The sequence below is a fragment of the Amblyomma americanum genome, chromosome 8 (genome assembly GCF_052857255.1).
Source record: "Amblyomma americanum isolate KBUSLIRL-KWMA chromosome 8, ASM5285725v1, whole genome shotgun sequence".
In the NCBI taxonomy this organism is placed as follows: Eukaryota; Metazoa; Arthropoda; class Arachnida; order Ixodida; family Ixodidae; genus Amblyomma; species Amblyomma americanum.
In genome coordinates, this window is record NC_135504.1 from 37,237,750 (window position 1) to 37,257,030 (window position 19,281).

The window sequence follows — 19,281 nt, forward strand, 5'->3', positions numbered from 1 at the left end:
CTTTGCCCTGCAGTGGGCGTAGTCAGGCTGACGGTGGTGATGATGATGATGACCCGTATGCAGCCATATGTATCCTCGTCAGACCCCACATAAATTTTAACGCACATTTGTCTTTCATGGGATCTTTAGAAAACGCATCACTTCTGCCACTTGAATGCTACAGGAAGTCAAAGTACTCGCTGTGCTCCCTCATAGTCAGCTTTTCTAGAACTGTCTAACAAGGACACTCTGGGCACCCCCCAAGTCGGTTGCGCACGTCTAAATCAGATTTCTGTAATTTTTATTTAAATACACATTCTGTTGAGCACATATTTTAACTAAAAATACATGATAAGAAGTTGCATGTTTCTGTAAGCATATAGACCCATAGCAGATCGAGAGCATGTTGAAAGCTCATAGGGGAAGAACTGTTGGACCTTTGGCTACAAATATTTTTGTCTACATTCTTGGGGACACCCAGGCTTGAGAAATGCATTTGGATTAGCGCTGCCAAGTCAAACTGTTGCTCGTGTCTGAAGAGGGTGCAGCTGCAAAAGAAAAAGCCTTACCGGGCCATCTGCAAGTTGTCCTTACTTTGGTTGGCATAGTGATCGGCTTAGTGTAGCAGCAGTCCCATGCTTGAGCCTTAGACCGAGTCAAAATTTTTCATAGATTGTGAAGATTTCAAGAAAGCTGCGGAACTTTCCTTTGTAGCTACACAGCTGTACTGGGGTGGGTGCTAAGAACTAATTACTCCCTGATTGCCAGTTATCGTTGCGGCAAAAGACCTGTCTTCATCATTCCTCGGATACTTCCGTCACCCCTTACCTCGTTTTGAATCATTTTATTCAGAAAAGGAAGCACTAGGCCCAATTTTTGGGAAACAGGAATGAGGAGTTGGTGTGCGGAGTGGTGTGGGACTCCCCTGTGTTCCTCTATCAGCTTGCTGTTCTGCGTGATGAGGCCTTGACGAAGGCACATCTGTTATAGTCGGATACAAGTCGAAAACGAAGTGACAAAGGCCCCCCGAAGGAGGCCCTCCAGCCAGTGGCATTGACTTGATTCTCGTGACATGATTAATTCCCTTGGACCTGCTAACGTGACATAGCAGGAGGTGTCAGATGAAAACAGATTAACCACAGGTTTGATCAGGTTACCTGCGAGGTCACGAAAATCTGTCCACTCCGTTGGCTAGAGGGCTTCCTTTCAGAGGCATCTGCCGTTTCGTTCTTGAGCTGTATCCAACTGTCTTGACAAGTGTGCTTTCCAGCAGCACCATTTGTACACTGTGTATCACCACATGTCTAATTTCATCTGGTGGCACATTTGCGTTTGTTCAAGCTGAACAGGTTTTCCTGTTATGGCCATTGCTGGTTATAGTTGGGGTAATGTACTGGGAATAATGAAAGCAGAACACCTAATTAGTTAAGTGTAGTCACCCCTAGTGTCAGAGCTTCATGAACAGTGTGTTTCAGCAAACCATATTTTGTCATGGCGTACAGCCTTAAATTAAAATGCACAGCCAGCACTTCAGCCGGGCAACGTCACAAGATGTTTGTCACTTTCTAGTTGTGCATGCTCAGGTTGCAAAGAAGTGTTGACTTTTTTGTAAGTGTGGTTCAGTGTAACCTCTCGACTCTGCATTGTAACCTGTGGACTAAAACTGTGATGGATAAATACCTTTTCGTATCAGTTGACAAATATGTGGACCACACGTTGTCGTCCACTGTTTGTTTCTCATTTGATATTCATGTTTGATTAGATGTCATTTTCAGTATATCTGTATTGCCTATGAAACTTTGGAGAGTAGGTTACACCTGTCTTATTTTATTTTTGTGGGTTGTTGAGCCCTCCTAGTCACAGGCATGATAAGTCTTCTCAACGTTTAGTCCTATGCCTGCATTTGTTGAGCAGTACAGCTACTGCCACTTAATGTCAGCCAAGCAGGCAGCATATTTCTTGACGTGTGCAGCCTTTTCTGATGTGTGCCTTCTTCGCTGTCGCAGGTCTGCCCGACCCGTTCTGCAAGATCAGCGTGGATGGGTCGGGCCAGTGCCATTCGACGGATGCCTGCAAAAATACTCTGGATCCTAAATGGAATCAGCACTACGACCTGTAAGCAAATTTCTGAAAGGCCCACTTTTGAAAGTTTTTTTTTTTTTTTTCAACATATATATGCAAGCATGCACACATGGACTGGTGTCCACTGAAAAGCTGTTTTTTAAGCTTGCATTTGGTTGTGCTCACTCAAGATGTCATGCTCTTGTGATAGTCGGCACACAATGTTATTCTCTCAGTCTGAGGCAGAATTGTTGACGGTCCCAAAGGTGTATAAAAGGTTACGCGGAGAAAAAGTAAAAGAAAACTGGTTTTCAAACTAAAAGCAGTTCCGAGCAGCCAAACTGTTTGACTGCTGTATAAAAAATGAATTATTAGGGAGCATTCCTAATACTAAGCGTGCCTTTGGAAACTGTACAAGCCTTCTGCTTGCTTCTTTTGATGCCGGATATGGCAACAGAGGCAGGCCAGTGCGCACCAGCCACATTCAGGAGGCTCACCTGTCTTCTTTTTTGTTACCCAGGTACCTGAGCCGAACAGACTCCATCACAATCAGCGTCTGGAACCACAAGAAAGTGCAGAAGAAGCAAGGGGCTGGCTTCCTGGGCTGTGTGCGCATCATGGCCAATGCCATCCAGCAACTCAAGGACACGGGCTGTGAGTGTCCCTGTCTGCCAGCCTCCTCGCTTTGCAGCTGTCAATTATGTAGCCCTGCCAGTGCTGATTTCCCCAGCAGCACAGGTCGTCGACCCAATATTGGAGTTGTATTGGCAAAGATCGATCGGCAAAGATCGGTCCTACAAAGGACCAGGGTGACACCAGCCATTTTTGATATTGGGCCAATTACCTGTGCTGCTTGGGTTGGCTGTGTCAGCATTTGTGATAGCTGTCATGTTTTAAGTTGCTGAGGCACCTACTTTTTATGTATTGGTTTGGTCATCCTGTCTTAATCAAATGTCTTCTCATCTTTTATTAGTTCCTGTGCAGCGTTGGCCGCTGGAGCCAGGGGTTTATTTGCAAGGATTATAATCTAGATTTTCCTTTCTAAAGATCCCAGGCTGTACCCCTTATTACCATAACAGTTGTCAAACCATGATTTGATACTCTTGTTTTTATCTGATTCCTTAAAGACTGCAGACGGTGAGAAAAACTGTTATTTTTGTTCTTTGAAAGCTCCAAAGAGACCAGTATAACATGGCCTCACCACTGTTTTGGTTTCTGCTAAGAACTCCTAGAAGTTTTGACTACAGTTTACGAGAAGCGAGGCTGTAGTTGCCCTTGTAGGTAGCAGTAACCAAACAAGGAGGGAGCCCTCAGTCTAGGGCTCCAAAGGCAACAGCTGCCACTTCGGCTTGGTTCCTCAGCCAGAGCTGGCTGGAGGCCGAGGTTTGGATGAGTTGGTCCGTCCAGGTTTGGGAAGATGGGTTGGGGAAGGAATGGGTTGTTTGGACATTGCCAGACGTATGTGGGTCAGGTTGGGAGCGGCTCTGCAGAATGGGCACTCTGGGGGTTCCGTGGTTGTGGCTGAAGAGAGGTGAGGGGGGTGAGGCAGGAGTTGGTCTGGAGTTGCCTCCAGGTCACTGCTTCATAGGAGGGATGGAGTTTGGGGAAGGCATAATTTCCTTACAGCTATTTGCACACCCGCCCGCTAGTACTCATTCATGAAGGCACTATACCAGAATGTTCTCCCTGCATCATGGTTGCTTGGTGCAGCTGTTCATCATGGGAGGATGGGGTTAAGCACAAACATGAAGATCTTTGTGCTTACAGAAAACCACTGACGTCATTTCTATTGGCTGCATTTGATGGAAAAGTCTGTAGCTCTTCACAGTGTGTAGCTGTCACAAAAGCTAGCTAAAATCTTGAACACTTGAGTTTTATGAACGTGCCTCATGTAGAAGTGGTGGCACATCTGGAAGGGGCCTATGAGATGTGGACATCAGTGCTCTCACTGTAGTTGACCATGATGTAGGCTAATGAATAAAGTTATGAAAGATAGTTTTATGAATAAATTCATGAAAAGAGGTCGACATTTTTGTGCACCGACTTGACTTGTGCGGCATGTCTTCACTGCTTTTATCGCACGATAGCTAGCGATAGACTGTGCCTGTGTTGTGCTTGGGAACAATTGCAAGAGTCTGCTCTGCATAAGTTTCTAGAACAAGGGTTCTTGAAGGTTGGTTCCAGGGGATCTTCGGTTCCTTGCGGTGCTTTTTGGGTACCCCCAAGTGCCTAAGACAATTCTTGCCTTGACCCTAGACTGTTTCACTCTATGGCCAGTCATCATGAATTTAATTTGGGCATTTTGTAAGGGGCTGTGCATCTGCGTACTCTTTTTCTGCACGCATGTTAGGAGGTAAGGGTGGAGGATAAGTCACTTGGTGTTCCTCACCATCTTTTGAAAGCAGTCAGTGTTCCCAAAGGCTAAAAACGTTGAGGAGTCCTATCCTAGAATGTATGAGACAGTGTGGCATTCTAGCTGGGACCTGATCGACCCTGTTTGCGGGCATTTCATACTCAGTGCTATGCTCTGGTGTTGTTCCTTCAACCCTTACACAGACCAGCGGCTAGACCTGATGCGGAATACGGCGGGAGAGGAAGGCGGCGACCTTGTCCGAGGCCAGATCGTCATCAGCCTGCTCTCCCGCGACGGCCATGGCCTCGGCAGCCAAAACGTGGTGGTCGACAATTCCATGGGCTCCATCGCCTGCCACGATGACTTGCCCGAGGGGTATGTGATGCTGACAGTCTTCCTTCCCTCTTTCTCACTTCTTTAACTGTCCATCCCTTCCATTCCTTTCCTTCCATTCCTTTCCTTCCATTCCTTTCCTTCCATTCCATTCCTTTCCTTCTATTCCTTCTACTTCTTCCGCAAGAGCCGAAGTCATCAAGGTCTTTCTGCTGTTACAACCCTTTCTTCCTGTGCATACCTTGTGCATTAGCTCTTCATACGTTATCATCATTATCATCTGTGTCATCATCACTCTTCCCATAAAGTATGCTCATCTTCTGTGAAGACATTTGCTAGCAGCCAGATAGACTGAAGTAACACACGTATTGCTCAGTGTTTGCTTTAGTTTGTTCATTTAATTTGTCTCCAGGGCCAGAGGCATTACAGAGACTAGGGTTTACAACATCAGACAAGAAAATTCAGCAACAAATTCAGTGAGGCATTATGCGAATAAGTTTGGCCTGATAAAATTGTTCGAGAAGGAATTGCAAAAAGGGTGTCTATGATGGGTCCATTCATGGGATGGATGGAAACAAATTGCTGAAAAAAGGCTCTTTTGTGTCGCAGTGATTGAGACCGCCTTTATGAATGTGATCTATGCAGTGCAAGTGATAAAGCAGTCAATAATTAGTTTGTGCTCTAGTACAAGGTGGCAAAAAGTTTGTGAAATAAAATCAAGTGGGGAATTTTATGGCATGATAACAGAGACAAAGGCTAGTTTTATTGGTCGGTGCACTGGCTGCTTCGGCGCAATTGGGTGGAATAAAATGAGGGTATTTATTTTGAACAACCTCAATAGCACAGAATAGTTCGACGCGAGCAGGGCCCCTTGCAGTTTTAAAATTGCCACATATGTGTCAATATTTTGACCGTCAAGCCTTTTCAGCAGCTTGCAAGATTTTATTTGAAGACAGTATGCACTGCTTGCTTCCGTTGTGTGTGTTACACAGACAACAGGCATTTAGCATGAAATTAGCCACGAATTTTAGCACTGACTGAGCTGAAAGGGAGAGTCCGTTGCTGGAGAGAAGTATAAAATATTGGGATATTCTTGAAATGGTAGGCAAAACAGCGCTGACGGGCGGGACGGAAGAAGGCGAGACAGACACATGCTAGCCCAACCAACCCGACTCAGCCCTCTCCTTGGATATTCTTGTAGATGCTTCCCTATCATGACAGTAATGAGGGCAGAACTTGCGGTTAAATTTGCAAAGTAAGTCAGGCAAGAGTCAGCAGTGGCACTATACTGTGTTCAAACTTTAAGGCTCTGATGGCAGTCGAGCTGTGTTGTCCGCTGTGGATGCACTACATTTTATCGACAGGACTGAATGCAATGCATAGGGTTGGTTATTTTTGTTGGAAGAAACCAAAGATGCCTTAAACTTTTTTCCCTTAAACCATAGTCACCATTCCTTTGCACAGTTTAACCCTGTTTTTTCATCATATCTTAAAATGTTTTGAAAAGCATGATATCTACAACGGATATCAGCAGCCATTTTCCACTACATTTTTAAAACCATATTAGTACATTAAAGTATAGTTTTAATAAAACTAATGGATCTCAGTTAATATAATGCTCATTATAGCCACTGCCTGCTATCTAGGTGGTGGTCAGCCAATGTGTCTGTGACGTCAGGGTTTGCTGACGGTGACTATCATGGGAAAGCAACATTCTTATTCAGAAAAATTACGCTATAAATTGTCCTGCCATATTTCTGAGTCCCCTAGCTGGGTATGCATTTATTTGGGCAAGTTGCTTTCGATTGCCATGAAGAAAATATGATTGATAGAAGTTGGTGTGCTCTCCCTTTATAGGAGCATACGCACCTAACTTTTAGGTACGTATTTTCTTCTGTGTAATGAGGCATAAGGCATTAATATACACGGATTACCACGTTGTATTTTCCTATGACCGCTAAATAATTTATAATCGAATTTCTTTCTCGTGCTGTTTTTGTTTCGTTCCAACAGACGAATGATGACTGTGAAGTCAAGAGGTTATAGGTCACAGGAGGCATGAAAAACTGCAATATAATCATTGCTTCTACATTTGTTGTCATTCCACCTCTTTAGGAAGGCCGGCTTCAGCACTGTAGTGAATTAAGACGATGAAGCAGTGATTATATTCCAGTTTTTTCATGCCTCATGTGACATATAACCACACTTTGATGTCACAGCCATCGTTCAGCTTTTGTAACTAAAACCGCATGACAGAAAAATTCGATTGTAAATTATTTAGCGGTCGTAGGCGAACACCACATGGTGATTCATACATAGTAGTGTCTTTCGCATCATTGTAGAGAAGAAAACATGCCACCAAAATGAGGTGTTTATACCCCTTTAACAAAGAAGGGGGTCCTTGCTACACTTTCATGATGGCGCTTCATCTGCTTCCTTTAGGTGGGAGCAGCGGCGTACAGCTACCGGCCGTGTGTACTATGTCAACCATTGGAGCCGGTCCACGCAGTGGGAGAAACCACATAGGTGAGGAACTTCATTCCCAAGAGCCATTCCTTAACGTTTTGAAACGCCATTTTTTGTTTCGTTGAAAAGAAACATTTTCCTGCCTAAATAGTATATTCAGGTGTTAAAAAAGACGATTTGTTAGTTTTCCAGCACTAAATACTAGCAGTTATTTTACTACAGGGATGTGCAAAATTTCATACAAAGTGCAGTCATAATTGATGAAAATACTGACATAGAAATGCTGTGACCTGTCAAGTAAGAACCTGAAGGATCGTGGCAATAATTTCTATTTCAAATGTGCACATTATGCTTGAAATTGTTAAAAAAAAAAATGTCTTCACAAAAATGGCAGATGACGTGCTACCATGCTCACTGTTTCGCAAAATTTTATTTACTGCATTCCCTATTATAGCATAAAGAACCACCCTGTTGACCACATGAAATATGCAAAATTCATCTGAAATAAAGAAATCACTGCTAGGTGCAATCACTCTTAAGAAAAGCTGCGGGTTTGCTTTGTACACAATTGTGTACATAGCGTGTCAAAGGGTTAATGTTGTTGCATCTTCACGGGTTCTTCATTCCTGATGTGGTCTCCTTTTTTCTTCTTCTTGCTTTGTGTGATGAGGCGCATAGTAGTAGTTTTCATTATGTTTTCATTAGTGGTAATGATTGTATTCACTTTTTATTTTTCACGGTAACACTGAAAGTTGCTCCTAGGAAGACCTTTCATCATTTATTGTGTAATTTTTTCGTGCCAATTTTGTAGTATGTCAGATCCTTCTTTTTTGGCTTTTATTTTTGTGTGCAGCTTATTTTTTTCTGCGGCCTGGACTCTTGGAAACAAAATAGAGAAAAGCTTAGCAATTATTTCACGGAAGTCCCCATTCAGAAAAGACAATAGTGTATATATATATATTTTTTTTTCACAGCCAAATCTAATTGCCTCTGGTTCTGGAGAAACACTACAAGGTATCAAATATGATGCAGTACTTCGTAACCTGTCATTCATGTTTCTCCGTGTCCGTTGTGTCTCCACAGGCCTGCGTACGAAATGGTGAACATGCTTGCGCCTGTTTCCAACCGAAACAGCATGCACGTCAGCGGCAGTGTCAGCGCAGCTAACACCCGAGCTCAGCGCAGGTCGCTGCCTCCGCCTGCATCGTCCGGAGCCGACGATGAAGGGCCACAGCCTCCTCCTCCACAGGTACCAGCCATAGCCCAAGTGGGATGTTTGTAGCTCATTTGCGACCGCTTTAATGTGCTCCTTGTTGTAGCATCTTAATTACTGTTACACTCTGAGTTGCAGCATCTCAACTGCTGTCACACACTATGTTGCAGCATCTCAATTCCTGCTACACTCTGAGTGGCAGCATCTCAACTGCTGTTACTCTCAGAGTGGCAGCATCTCAACTGCTGTTACTCTCAGAGTTGCAGCATCTCAATTGCTGTTACGTTCTGATGGCTTTGGCTGCCCGAAACAGCCACCTGTTCCCGTTCGTCTTTCTTTTCGGAATCATCCCTGTGCCATGACCTTTTCTCATGTTTTACCACTGCTTCTGTGTAGAAACAAGCAGTGAGTATTGCATGGTAGGATAAGCAAACAGGAGAGAGGAAAGAAGGGGTTAAAGCAGGGGGGTTAACCAGATATGTTGGATTGGCTACCCTGCTGTGGCTGCCCGGCACTGGAAATTGGGGATTAAAGGGCTTAAAGAAGGAAGGAGGGAGTGAGTAGCACATCATGAGTGCATCATAAGTAGCTCGAGTGCACATCAGTTTGTGTGGTATGTGAGTAGACCCTGAGGCCTGTCAACCTAAGGTAAGGTAAGGGAACAGTGAAACCACAGTCCAGGATTAAAAGGGTGCCAATGTCATTTGTTGTGGTCTGTAATTCGTTTATTTTTGTTCAGAAACTGGGAAGGCGTATTTCAAAAACCGACAACTATAGGTTTCTGATGCTGGTGTGGATGCATGTCGTTCTTCCACGGTAACAGAACTGTACTTGCTGTATGCGCAGGATGATGGAACCGGTGCGCCACCTCCACCATCTCCACCGCCTGCGAGTCCTCCGCAGGCGGACGCACCACAGCCAAACGCTCGACGACGATCGACGCGCCATCGAAACTACCTGGCCCGCAACCAACTTCACAGGGCAGCCGACCTGCCAGAGGGTTATGGTGAGTGCGCCCTCTCCTGGAGAGGGAAACTACATCTGCATCTGTACCCACTCTGTGTCCGTGGATTACCAGCATCTGATCAGCGCCTGCATTGGCTTTGACCCGTCTCTTTTCACGGAGGAATTTCACGAGAGTGAGCTTATATTGACGAAAATGATTGCACACAACTTGTGTATAGATTGTGTGCCTGCTGAAAACATTTGTTGAAATTGATGTGTGGTACTTTTCTCAAGAGTATGTCAGAAAGACGCGGGTTCGATCCCGGCCGCGGCGGTCGAATTTCGATGGAGGCGAAATTCTAGAGGACCGTGTGCTGTGCGATGTCAGTGCACGTTAAAGAAACCCAGGTGGTCGAAATTTCCGGAGCCCTTCACTACGGCGTCTCACATAGCCTGAGCCGCTTTGGGACGTTAAACCCCCATAAACCAAACCATAATCAAGAGTATGTCAGTTCAAGCAAAGTTTTTTTGGGGTACATGAAATCTGATCACATTGTGAAGGTGGGCACATGATTTGATATATACTTACACTCTTGTGTTTGATGCTTTGAAGCGCTTTTTCCTTCTATTAAATTTTGTTAAGGAATGATGGCAGTGGGGTCCATTGGTCGCATTTCTGTCTGTGTGTCCTTATAAATGTGACGTAAATACTTGTCAGCATAAAAAGAGCATTGCAGGAGGGTCACACCAGATAACTACTTGAGATTGGTTCTCTCTTTTTTCGTCAGGTGCCACCAGCATCCAGTGGCTCTGATTTGTCCGTGGTGCTATCGTGCCACTTCAGAGAACAGAATTCCCTCCCCACAAAGCTTTGCTGTGCTTATCACCCTCTGTCCGCTGCGCAAGACGCGACTGGAGCACTTCAGAAAATTGGGCTCGTGTGCGGCAGTTTTGATGTTGAGATCACGTGCTGCTGTCACTGCTGCCATATTCTGTTCTGTATGCGGGCACAAGTTTGCCCAATAACCAGTGGGAGTTCTGCACCACTCCGCACATATCTCATCTTCAGTTGTGTCTGTACTTTCCGTCACCACCAAATGACAACGTTCCTGTTCGTTGGCTGCAATGATGGCACGTCTGATACGACTCTTGCTCCTGCCCGTGCAGAGGTGCGAACAACGCAGCAGGGCCAGGTGTACTTCTACCACGTGGCGACAGGGGTGAGCACGTGGCACGACCCCCGGGTGCCCCGTGACCTCCCCTCGGGCGACCTGGAGGCCCTGGGGCCCCTCCCCCGGGGCTGGGAGGTGCGCTCTACGCCCACAGGGCGTCTCTACTACGTGGACCACAACAACCGCACCACCCAGTTCACCGACCCCCGCCTGCCCCTGCTGGGGCTTACACCAGCTGCCAGGTATGAGATGGCGTACTGGGTCCTGCTGAGTTGCCTGCCCATTGCGGCATTGCATTCTTTGTCCGTAAACAAAGAAGCAAGCGAACAGTCGGAAGCTTCGCCTTGAATGTCAGAGTCGCATGTGTGCTGACGAAGGGATTTGAGATACATATTACTGCACTTAATGAAAAAGTGGTGAGTACCACTTTTTCATTAAGAGCGTAATTTTTTCAAATTTCGCTCAACAAACATGCGTCTGACATTCAAGGCCGGTGTTCAGCATGTTCGCTTTATCTAGCCGCGATTGGCGGGTGCCGTCAGATATCACAAAATAATTGGATCACGGCATCATACAGCAAACCCTTCTTGAAGCAAACTTCGTTAAACACTGGTGACACGTACACAGGCGACACAACTTATCGATCGCATGCTCTTCTTGATGACGGACCCATGATATGAAATGTTGACTGTTAAAAAACAAAAATCTTCCCAAACTTTTTTCTTACATCGCATAATGAACCCTCCCCCCATAATTTATTTTAACAAGGAAGACAGATTGATCAAGGGTAGTTAAGCAGTGGCTCGTTTGGTCTTCACTTATGATGTCTGAGGACACCTCTTTCTAAGCAAAGCATGACCATGTTGTTATTTGAGCTCTGCAAGGCGCAGTGCTCCTCTTTGTTCTTGTTTTAGTAATGGAATTGAAGTTACTGCTCATGTTGAAATTTTCCAATGTGCATTGAGCAATGTAATCTTGTAGCACCCCCATGAGTTAGATATAATGATTTGCTAGCTACCAGAATCGGGACTGACCACAGCCTCCTACTAGATCTCATAATGTGCAGTGTTGTAAGCCCCTTTGTGGGCTGCATTATCCACAGCTGCATCATCTTAACGCTTGTTTTTTTTCATGTTCTGCGACTTTCCACTCTTTCTCCTCTCTCATCCTAGGAGGATGCCACCCAGCTCCCAGGTGGCGCAGGGTCAGATGTCACCCACGCATGCGGCACCAGCTCCCTCTGCCCCTGCTCCCAATCTGACCTCCTTCAGTTCGGGTCTCACGCCAAGCTCGAGTCAGCCAAGCGCCACCACCCCAAACGCTTCCCGAGAGGTGCAGATGCCCGCATCCCTGTCCGCTGGGCAGCGCAGCCCACCGGGGCCGCCCAACCCACAGGCAATGAACGCCAGCCCACCCGGCGGCGGAGGCGGCAGCACCCAGCCGCACGTCAACCCCAATGCTCCTCCGCAGGGGGGCAATCCGTTGTCTCTGCCACCCCCCCAGAGCCCCATGTCCCCCATCAACGTCAACGGCCTACCACCTGTCCTGCCCTCCATGACAGCGGCCAACAACCACCGTAACAGCTTCTTGTGAGTGGTCAGGATTGCACAACTGCTGTGGTCGCACTTGCCACAGAATTTGACTAGTTGACCACCGTGTCGAGTGGAATATGAATATAAGAGGTGTTTCCTAGCTGGTTTCCTTGGAGTGCAATCTGATTTCCCTCGAGCACCTAAATCCATTTGTGCCCCAGCCGCCGCAATGGCTCAGTGGTTATGGTGCTCAGCTGTTGACCCGAAAGACGCGGGATCTATCCCAGCCGCAGCAGTCACATTTTGATGGAGACGAAATGCTAGAGGCTTGTGTGCTGTGCGATGTCAGTGCATGTTGAAAGAACCCCAGGTGGTTGAAATTAACCGAAGCCCTGCAATACAACATCCCTCATAGCTTGAGTCGCTTTGGCACGTTAAGCCCCATAAGTCGAACCAAACCAAACCATGTGTGCCCAAACCCTGACGTCTCCTCTACCAACATTATTTTGGGACTTGCTGTTTTGCTTAGAGGACACCGTTTCACTTTACAGCCTGTCGTTATTGAATTCAGATGCTTTTTGAGGGGCCATGCGTGTGCATGCGTGACTAGTAGGAAAGGATGGAAGCCACGACTCACCGGATCCCTCTGCACCTTTTGAAAGTTGTTGAGGCTCCCCGAGGCTAAATTTATTGAGAACCTTAGACTGGAAGCATGCCAAATCACTCACAATAAAAAGAAAGCAAAAGTTTGCAGTTACTCTGTTGGCAAGGTCTCATGACATTAGACACTGCTGGAGTAGGGACCGGAATCGATTTAAAGCAGAGATGACTAAGTGATCCCGTGAATGTTGCATTTGCTGGTTGAATGAACTCTCCTGAGTCTCATTATATAGGACAGACAGTTACACAGGTCTGCAAGCACACAGATTATGTAATCGGTAGCATTACTTATTTGGGAGATGTCTTTTCAAATTCTGTTCCGCTCACTTTTTCCTGTGACTGTTGCATTGCAGTCAAAATTGTTTTACTTGTAACAAATTGTATGCGGGGGGCTCGACATGTTCTGAAAGATGCTTGTACACTTGCGGCCATAATAATAAAAAGCATGCTTCAGTGGTCAAGCCCCTCTTGCACCTTACCAAGAAAGAATTAGGAGGGAAATGCTGCTAGTACACTCTTGTGTGAACCCAGGAAACGTTCCTATATCTTTCTATGAGATGGGTGAGAAACATTCAAAACACCGAGGCATGCTTGTATTTGTTGTGTGTGCAGCTGAGTGTATTGTGCGACCCATTGGAAAGTAGCCCTGTTACCCTGAATGTGACATGCAGCATGCTTGACATGGTCGAAGCTCACTTCACAAAGCAGTAGTGCAATTACCATGGCAATGTCACAAAGGTGGCAACATTATTTGTTGATTATTCATTGGACCACACTTTCAGGTCTGAGCGGAATATGTGGCGCAATGTGCTGCGCAGTAAGACATCATCTACTAGACAGCATGACCAAGGCGAAGAAGGCCATTAATGGGGCTAAAGCAAAAAGTGATGAAGCAGGAGATGGGACAAATTGAGGGTGCACTCTGTGACCAGGCGTATTCCACTAGCGAGTATATAAAGGGCCGTTCATTTTTCAGTTGTTCTGATTTTTGTGGTACCTGTTCATTTTTGTGCGTAGTGGAGGCGGTGGTGGCGGCGGCGGTGGTGGGACACCCTTCCTGACAAACAGCAGCTCTGCGCCGACAGTGGTGAGCCCCACGTCTTCGTCTTCATCATCATCGGCACTGATTGTGGAGCGGTCAGCCTCGCCAGACTTCTCATCGTGCCTGCCCAAGTACAAGCGAGACCTGGTGCAGAAGCTGACGGCTCTGCGGCAGGAGCTGCAGACAGTGCAGCCCCAGTCAGGCCATTGCCGCCTGGAGGTCTCTCGGGAGGACATCTTCGAGGTGAAGAGTAGTCTCTGTTCTCTCCTTCACGCTTCTCGGTTATTGCACTCGTGCAAGTTCTGAAGCAGGCATGGGGAAGAAAGCTTCTAGTGAAGCTTGTCGTGATTCGGCGATGACACAATACGCAACTCCACCATGTGTGTCTCTCCAGCCCTGACAGCCTTTAAGTGCATTAGCATTAGAAGGGTCTGCGCAAGCAGAAATGACGATCGCCGTCGCACATGGCTTGTGACACAGTGCAAACCCTGTGATGTCATCGCAACCTGCCCACCATGCCAGGTAGCAGAGGTTGCACGGGAAGAGCAACTCTGACAAGCCCCACCGATGGTTGTGTTTGAAACTGCCACATGCCAGGGCAGCGGCACATTGCTTAACCGCTGCACCGCTTCGCCTACGGTAGTGTGAGGATTCCCAGCGACCTACGAATGTGAAGTAGAAACTAATCAATTCCGCATATATGGGCATTAACCCATTAATGATATCACGTCATACCTTTAAGGAGGAGCTACAACAGAATCGGCAGCAGCAGAAATTGCTAACGCATTAAAGAGTTTTAATCTGACCTTCCATTTTTCCTTCATGCTATTCTGCACCTAGTGCCCTCCTGTATGTATTCTTGCGACTACAAGGTGTACATTAGCACTCTCCTGTGGCACTCTTCGCATCTAGGTCGGCTTATCAGTCATCTTTGTCATCACACACGTCTAAGAAGCTGTTGCCAAGTCTTGCAGGACTCTCATGTTATCTCTCTCATGCACGATCCTGCACAGTTTATCTGAAAGGAAAGGGAAGAAGTCTGTGCATTGGTGGTGGAGCCGCAAACGTTGAACCATCAACTCTTTGATTTAGAGCTGGTGCTCTGCCAGGTGCACCGTTAGTCAATCAGTGCCAGCACGTGCTAGGAAGAGAAGCTAACGCAGCTGAAATTGTGCATGGTGCACTTTGAGTGCAAAGAACGAACGCTTGTATTTGCAGTAAAACGAAAAAAGATGACAGGGAATGGTGATGATAATGAGCACACTGTCATTACTGCCAAACTAATCTTGGGCTATTTTTTTTGCCATGCTCTATACCCCACTATAGGATTGGCCACATTTAAAAATGTTTTTCTTTAAATCGCAAATGCTAAAGGTAGGGGAGGATGCTTAACTTTGGTAGGTGCTTACGTTTACCGAGAGCATCTTCTTAAATGATGGCTAGGATGTTAGTCTGTCCGCATTTCACAAATCCCAGCTTGACCTGCTGCTGTGGCTCAGTGGTTACGGCATTCAGCTGCTGAGCACGATATCCTGGGATTTTCGATGGAGCCAATATGCAAAAGACACTCTTGTGTTATGTGATGTCAGCGCTCGTTGAAGCACCCCAGTTGATTGAAATTAATCCAAATCCCTGCACTATGGCATCTATTTCTGTCTGCTTTCTTTCACTCCCTTCCCTCACGGTGTAGTTCAGGTTTCTTCCCTGAGTGAGATGACAACTGTGCTTCTTGCTTTGCTCGTAATAAACCTTTATTATTGTTATTATGATGCCCCAAATCAGTTGTCTATCCGTAGCTGATACTCCAATGTATTCATGTGTGCATGCGTGTTATGCTTTACTGAATGCAGGAGTCGTACCGGCTCATCATGAAGATGCGTCCCAAGGACCTCAAGAAGCGGCTCATGGTCAAGTTCCGTGGCGAGGAGGGCCTCGATTATGGCGGCGTGGCCCGGTGAGTGAGGGCCTCTTGTCTTTCTGGCTCACTGCTGAAGGTAGACCTGATTTTTAACTGTATCTCTGGCCTCTTTAGTTTGGAGTCAAAGTTAAGGATGGTGCACATGGGCCCCTGCTGTGTGCCATCTCTCATCATTGAGCAAATGTCCAGGCTCGCACTGAAGCATGTGATGCTCCTGCCTTTTATTTTTAAAAATTTTTCCCTTCAAAACATATTAGAGAGGTTGCAAATGAAAGATTCGGGCTGGTGTAATATGATGATTCTGAAAGCAGTTCCATTCGATTTTTCAGTACTTCGCCCCGAGTCCCTGGCTGAAGCAATGTTATACCCCACATTTACTTATTGGAATTAACTTGACCCTTTGACCACCAACCTCGAGCTTTACTACAGTTCTGTCAATACCTTAGAGCTCTGTGCGTTCATTCTTGGAGGTCATTTGTGCTGGCTGATAAAATTGTCTGTTGCTTTCTTCGTGAGGTTTCAGTCTGTTCATCATTGAACAAAAGTTCAGGTCAAGCTGACGCATACTGCCAGTTACTTAATTATCGTCTTGGTTTTGCTTTTATTCTACGAGCTTGCTCCTGTGCATTTATCTGGGCTCAGCAGTCGGTAGCTAGTTCTGAAGAAAAGTATTGGCGTCCTTGATATGAAAATATCTCGTGAATGGAAAATGTTCTTTGCACACATTGTGAATTTGGTTCATCACGCATGCTTTAGGGCGCACAGGTATCCATATTTCTCATGTTGCGCTTTTTTTTTCTTCAGACTGCTGTTTGTGTTTAGTGAACTTCTGAAGAGACAGATAAAAGCTTTAGCTGTTGCAAAGTATCAGGTCTAGCCTAGTGGTTCAACTTCCGTTTCACTTACGTTGCCTCATCTGTCGCACAGGGAATGGCTGTACCTCCTGTCTCACGAGATGCTGAATCCATACTACGGGCTGTTCCAGTACACGCGTGACGACATCTACACCCTCCAGATCAACCCGGACTCCTCAGTCAATCCCGTGAGTAACGCAAGCAGCTTCACAGCTTTCGCTCTGACTTCTGCTTTTGTGAATGTGTGAAGACTGAATGCAGCGGCTCAGAGGCTTTGGCTTTCAACTGCAGAGCCGAGTGTCACAGGATCGAATCTTGGCCACGGTTGGCCACATTTTGGCGGTGGCGGAATGCAGTAATGCCGTGTGCTGTGTGATGTTGGTGCACGCATAAGCCTCGAAACACTAAACTCCACATAACATCCGCATGCCGTTTGCGTGAGGTTACTGCGCCGTCAACCAATCGGACCAAATGTTGTGTTTGGTTCTCTGGTCATACTTCTGGTCATGCCTGCAGTAACCAGGCATGCTCTCCAGTAACTGCAGCATAGTCTCTGTGATATTTGGCTGTGGAGGGGGAACAGCCCTTTGGAATAATCTAGTTTGCACTTTACACTTCCATTCGATTTTTCAGTACATTGCCTGTAGTCCCTGGCTGAAGCATCGGAATTAACTTGGCTCTTTGACCACCAACCTCGGAATATTAATACAGTAGACTCATAAATTTGAACTTGCTTAATTCAAATTTCCTGTTTGTTCAAATGATTTCATCCTGTCAACGTTACTTGCATTAAGAAAAAGGCCAAATAATTTAAACTCTGCATAATTTGAACAAATTTTTGGTTCCCTTCAAGTTCAGGTTATCAAGAGTCGATTTTACCAAGTGACTTAATGCATTTTATTCATTCACTTCATTATCTCAATGACTGCACTTGGTAACAATGGGCTCTTATCACAGGTTGGGACCCAGCCTATGTAGCGTCTGTGTGGTGTTTTTTTTTTTAATGTGCCGGTGTTGATCATTTGGCATGGCATAATAGTTGAGAACTGTGAGCTAACCCTTGACGCTAAAGTGTGAATGTGTTCTGGGTATATCTATTTAAAAGGGTGCCAGGTGTGTGTGCTTGAGTGTTGATGATGATGCTGGCGATGACAGCAGTGATGATGATGATCATGTTAGTGGGGCACCACACTTTTTTATCAGGCAGCCAGTGAATGTCGCTTCGCATCAGGCTGTTCTCTCTGTGTCTTTATTTATTTAATGACCTAGCATCTTTACCTTTTGCACGTTGCGCAGGAGCACCTGTCCTATTTCCACTTTGTTGGGCGCATCATTGGGCTGGCGGTGTTCCACGGTCACTACATTGATGGCGGCTTCACGCTACCCTTCTACAAGATGCTGCTGAGCAAGCCCATCCACCTGGATGACATCGAGGTGGTCGACCCGGACCTGCACCGGAGCCTCACCTGGATGCTGTGAGTGTGGAGTGGCGCTTATGCACACTTGCAGGCCTAAATGCAAGTATGCAAGTGCAAAAAGTACAGCCTAAATGCTGGAAAAAATGGTAGACTGATAGTAGAAAGTGCGCAGAATGGTTGAGGGCGAAACCACATTGTTGTGAAAAAGAAAAAAAAATACACCCTGAATTCTGTACCCGCCGCGGTGGCTCAGTGGTTAGGGCGCTCGGCTACTGATCCAGAGTTCCCGGGTTCAAACCCGACCGCGGCAGCGGCGTTTATATGGAGGCAAAACGCATAGGCGCCCGTGTGCTGTGCGATTGCGGTGCACGTTATAAAGATCCCCAGGTGGTCGAAATTATTCCGGAGCCCTCCACTACGGCACCCCTTTCTTCCTTTCTTCTTTCACTCCCTCCTTTATTCCTTCCCTTACGCAGTTCAAGTGTCTGGGATATATGAGACAGATACTGCGCCATTTTCTTTCCACCAAAACCAATTATTATTATTATTATTATATAAATTCTGTAAATAATAGTAAACAGATAGTAGTTTGGAAACAGTAAATATGAATAGGTTGAAGGAAAGTTGCTTTGAGTACAAATTTAATTGTGTGGGCTTTTGATATGCTGTGTTTGCTTGTATTATTAACAGACATTTTTTTTTTGTTACGTAGGTTTGTTGTTACCCTTATTGGGCAGGGTAATATAGTATCAGCAAAAATTTTGTTGTAATTTTACGAGTCAAAAAGTGACAGGTGCTCTTATTATTCAAGCGGGTCTGCAAATACATAACATACTTTACACATTAACCTTGTGCGTGAGGTGGTTTCTCTTCTGTGTCTGAGCGCTTCTGTGCCTTGTCCCCTCCCCTGCCATTCTATTGCAGGAACAATGACATTGGGGACATCATTGACACGACCTTCTCGGTGGAGCACAATGCCTTTGGGCAACTGCAGGTGCACGAACTCAAGCCAGGTGGCAGGGACCTGCCTGTCACCGACGACAACAAGAAAGAATACGTCAGGTGCTTGTCTGCCCGCACCTCGTATTTGGACTATTTACTACCTTGTAGCTGTTTCTTTTTTCTTTATTGCTTTCTCTTCCTGTTATGTCAAAAATTTGAATATCGCAGCTGCCCTTTACATATGGACATGAATTGCACCACCTTGTTAATATGACCACCTAGTTAGAATGTGGGTTTGTGTAGAAGTGTGAAAAAAGGCATGTTGTGGAGTGTGTTAGTTCAGTGTATTTAGGATATTCTCTCAGTGTGGAGTTCGTCTCAGTTAAGTGAGTT

General features: G+C 45.9%; 1 protein-coding gene across 1 annotated transcript in view; it reads left to right on the plus strand.

Annotated features, from left to right (window-relative positions):
- The window catches only part of LOC144101376 (E3 ubiquitin-protein ligase SMURF2-like), a 121,235-nt gene that overhangs the window by 88,081 nt on the left and 13,873 nt on the right, over positions 1 to 19,281 (plus strand). The window contains exons 3-15 of the mRNA XM_077634508.1: positions 1,986 to 2,094; positions 2,561 to 2,694; positions 4,597 to 4,768; positions 7,169 to 7,252; positions 8,276 to 8,441; positions 9,252 to 9,411; positions 10,518 to 10,764; positions 11,695 to 12,111; positions 13,732 to 13,999; positions 15,607 to 15,710; positions 16,602 to 16,716; positions 17,825 to 18,003; positions 18,871 to 19,008. Of these exons, the coding sequence (XP_077490634.1) occupies positions 1,986 to 2,094; positions 2,561 to 2,694; positions 4,597 to 4,768; positions 7,169 to 7,252; positions 8,276 to 8,441; positions 9,252 to 9,411; positions 10,518 to 10,764; positions 11,695 to 12,111; positions 13,732 to 13,999; positions 15,607 to 15,710; positions 16,602 to 16,716; positions 17,825 to 18,003; positions 18,871 to 19,008 (2,293 nt within the window). The remainder of the gene's footprint in view (positions 1 to 1,985; positions 2,095 to 2,560; positions 2,695 to 4,596; positions 4,769 to 7,168; positions 7,253 to 8,275; positions 8,442 to 9,251; positions 9,412 to 10,517; positions 10,765 to 11,694; positions 12,112 to 13,731; positions 14,000 to 15,606; positions 15,711 to 16,601; positions 16,717 to 17,824; positions 18,004 to 18,870; positions 19,009 to 19,281) is intronic.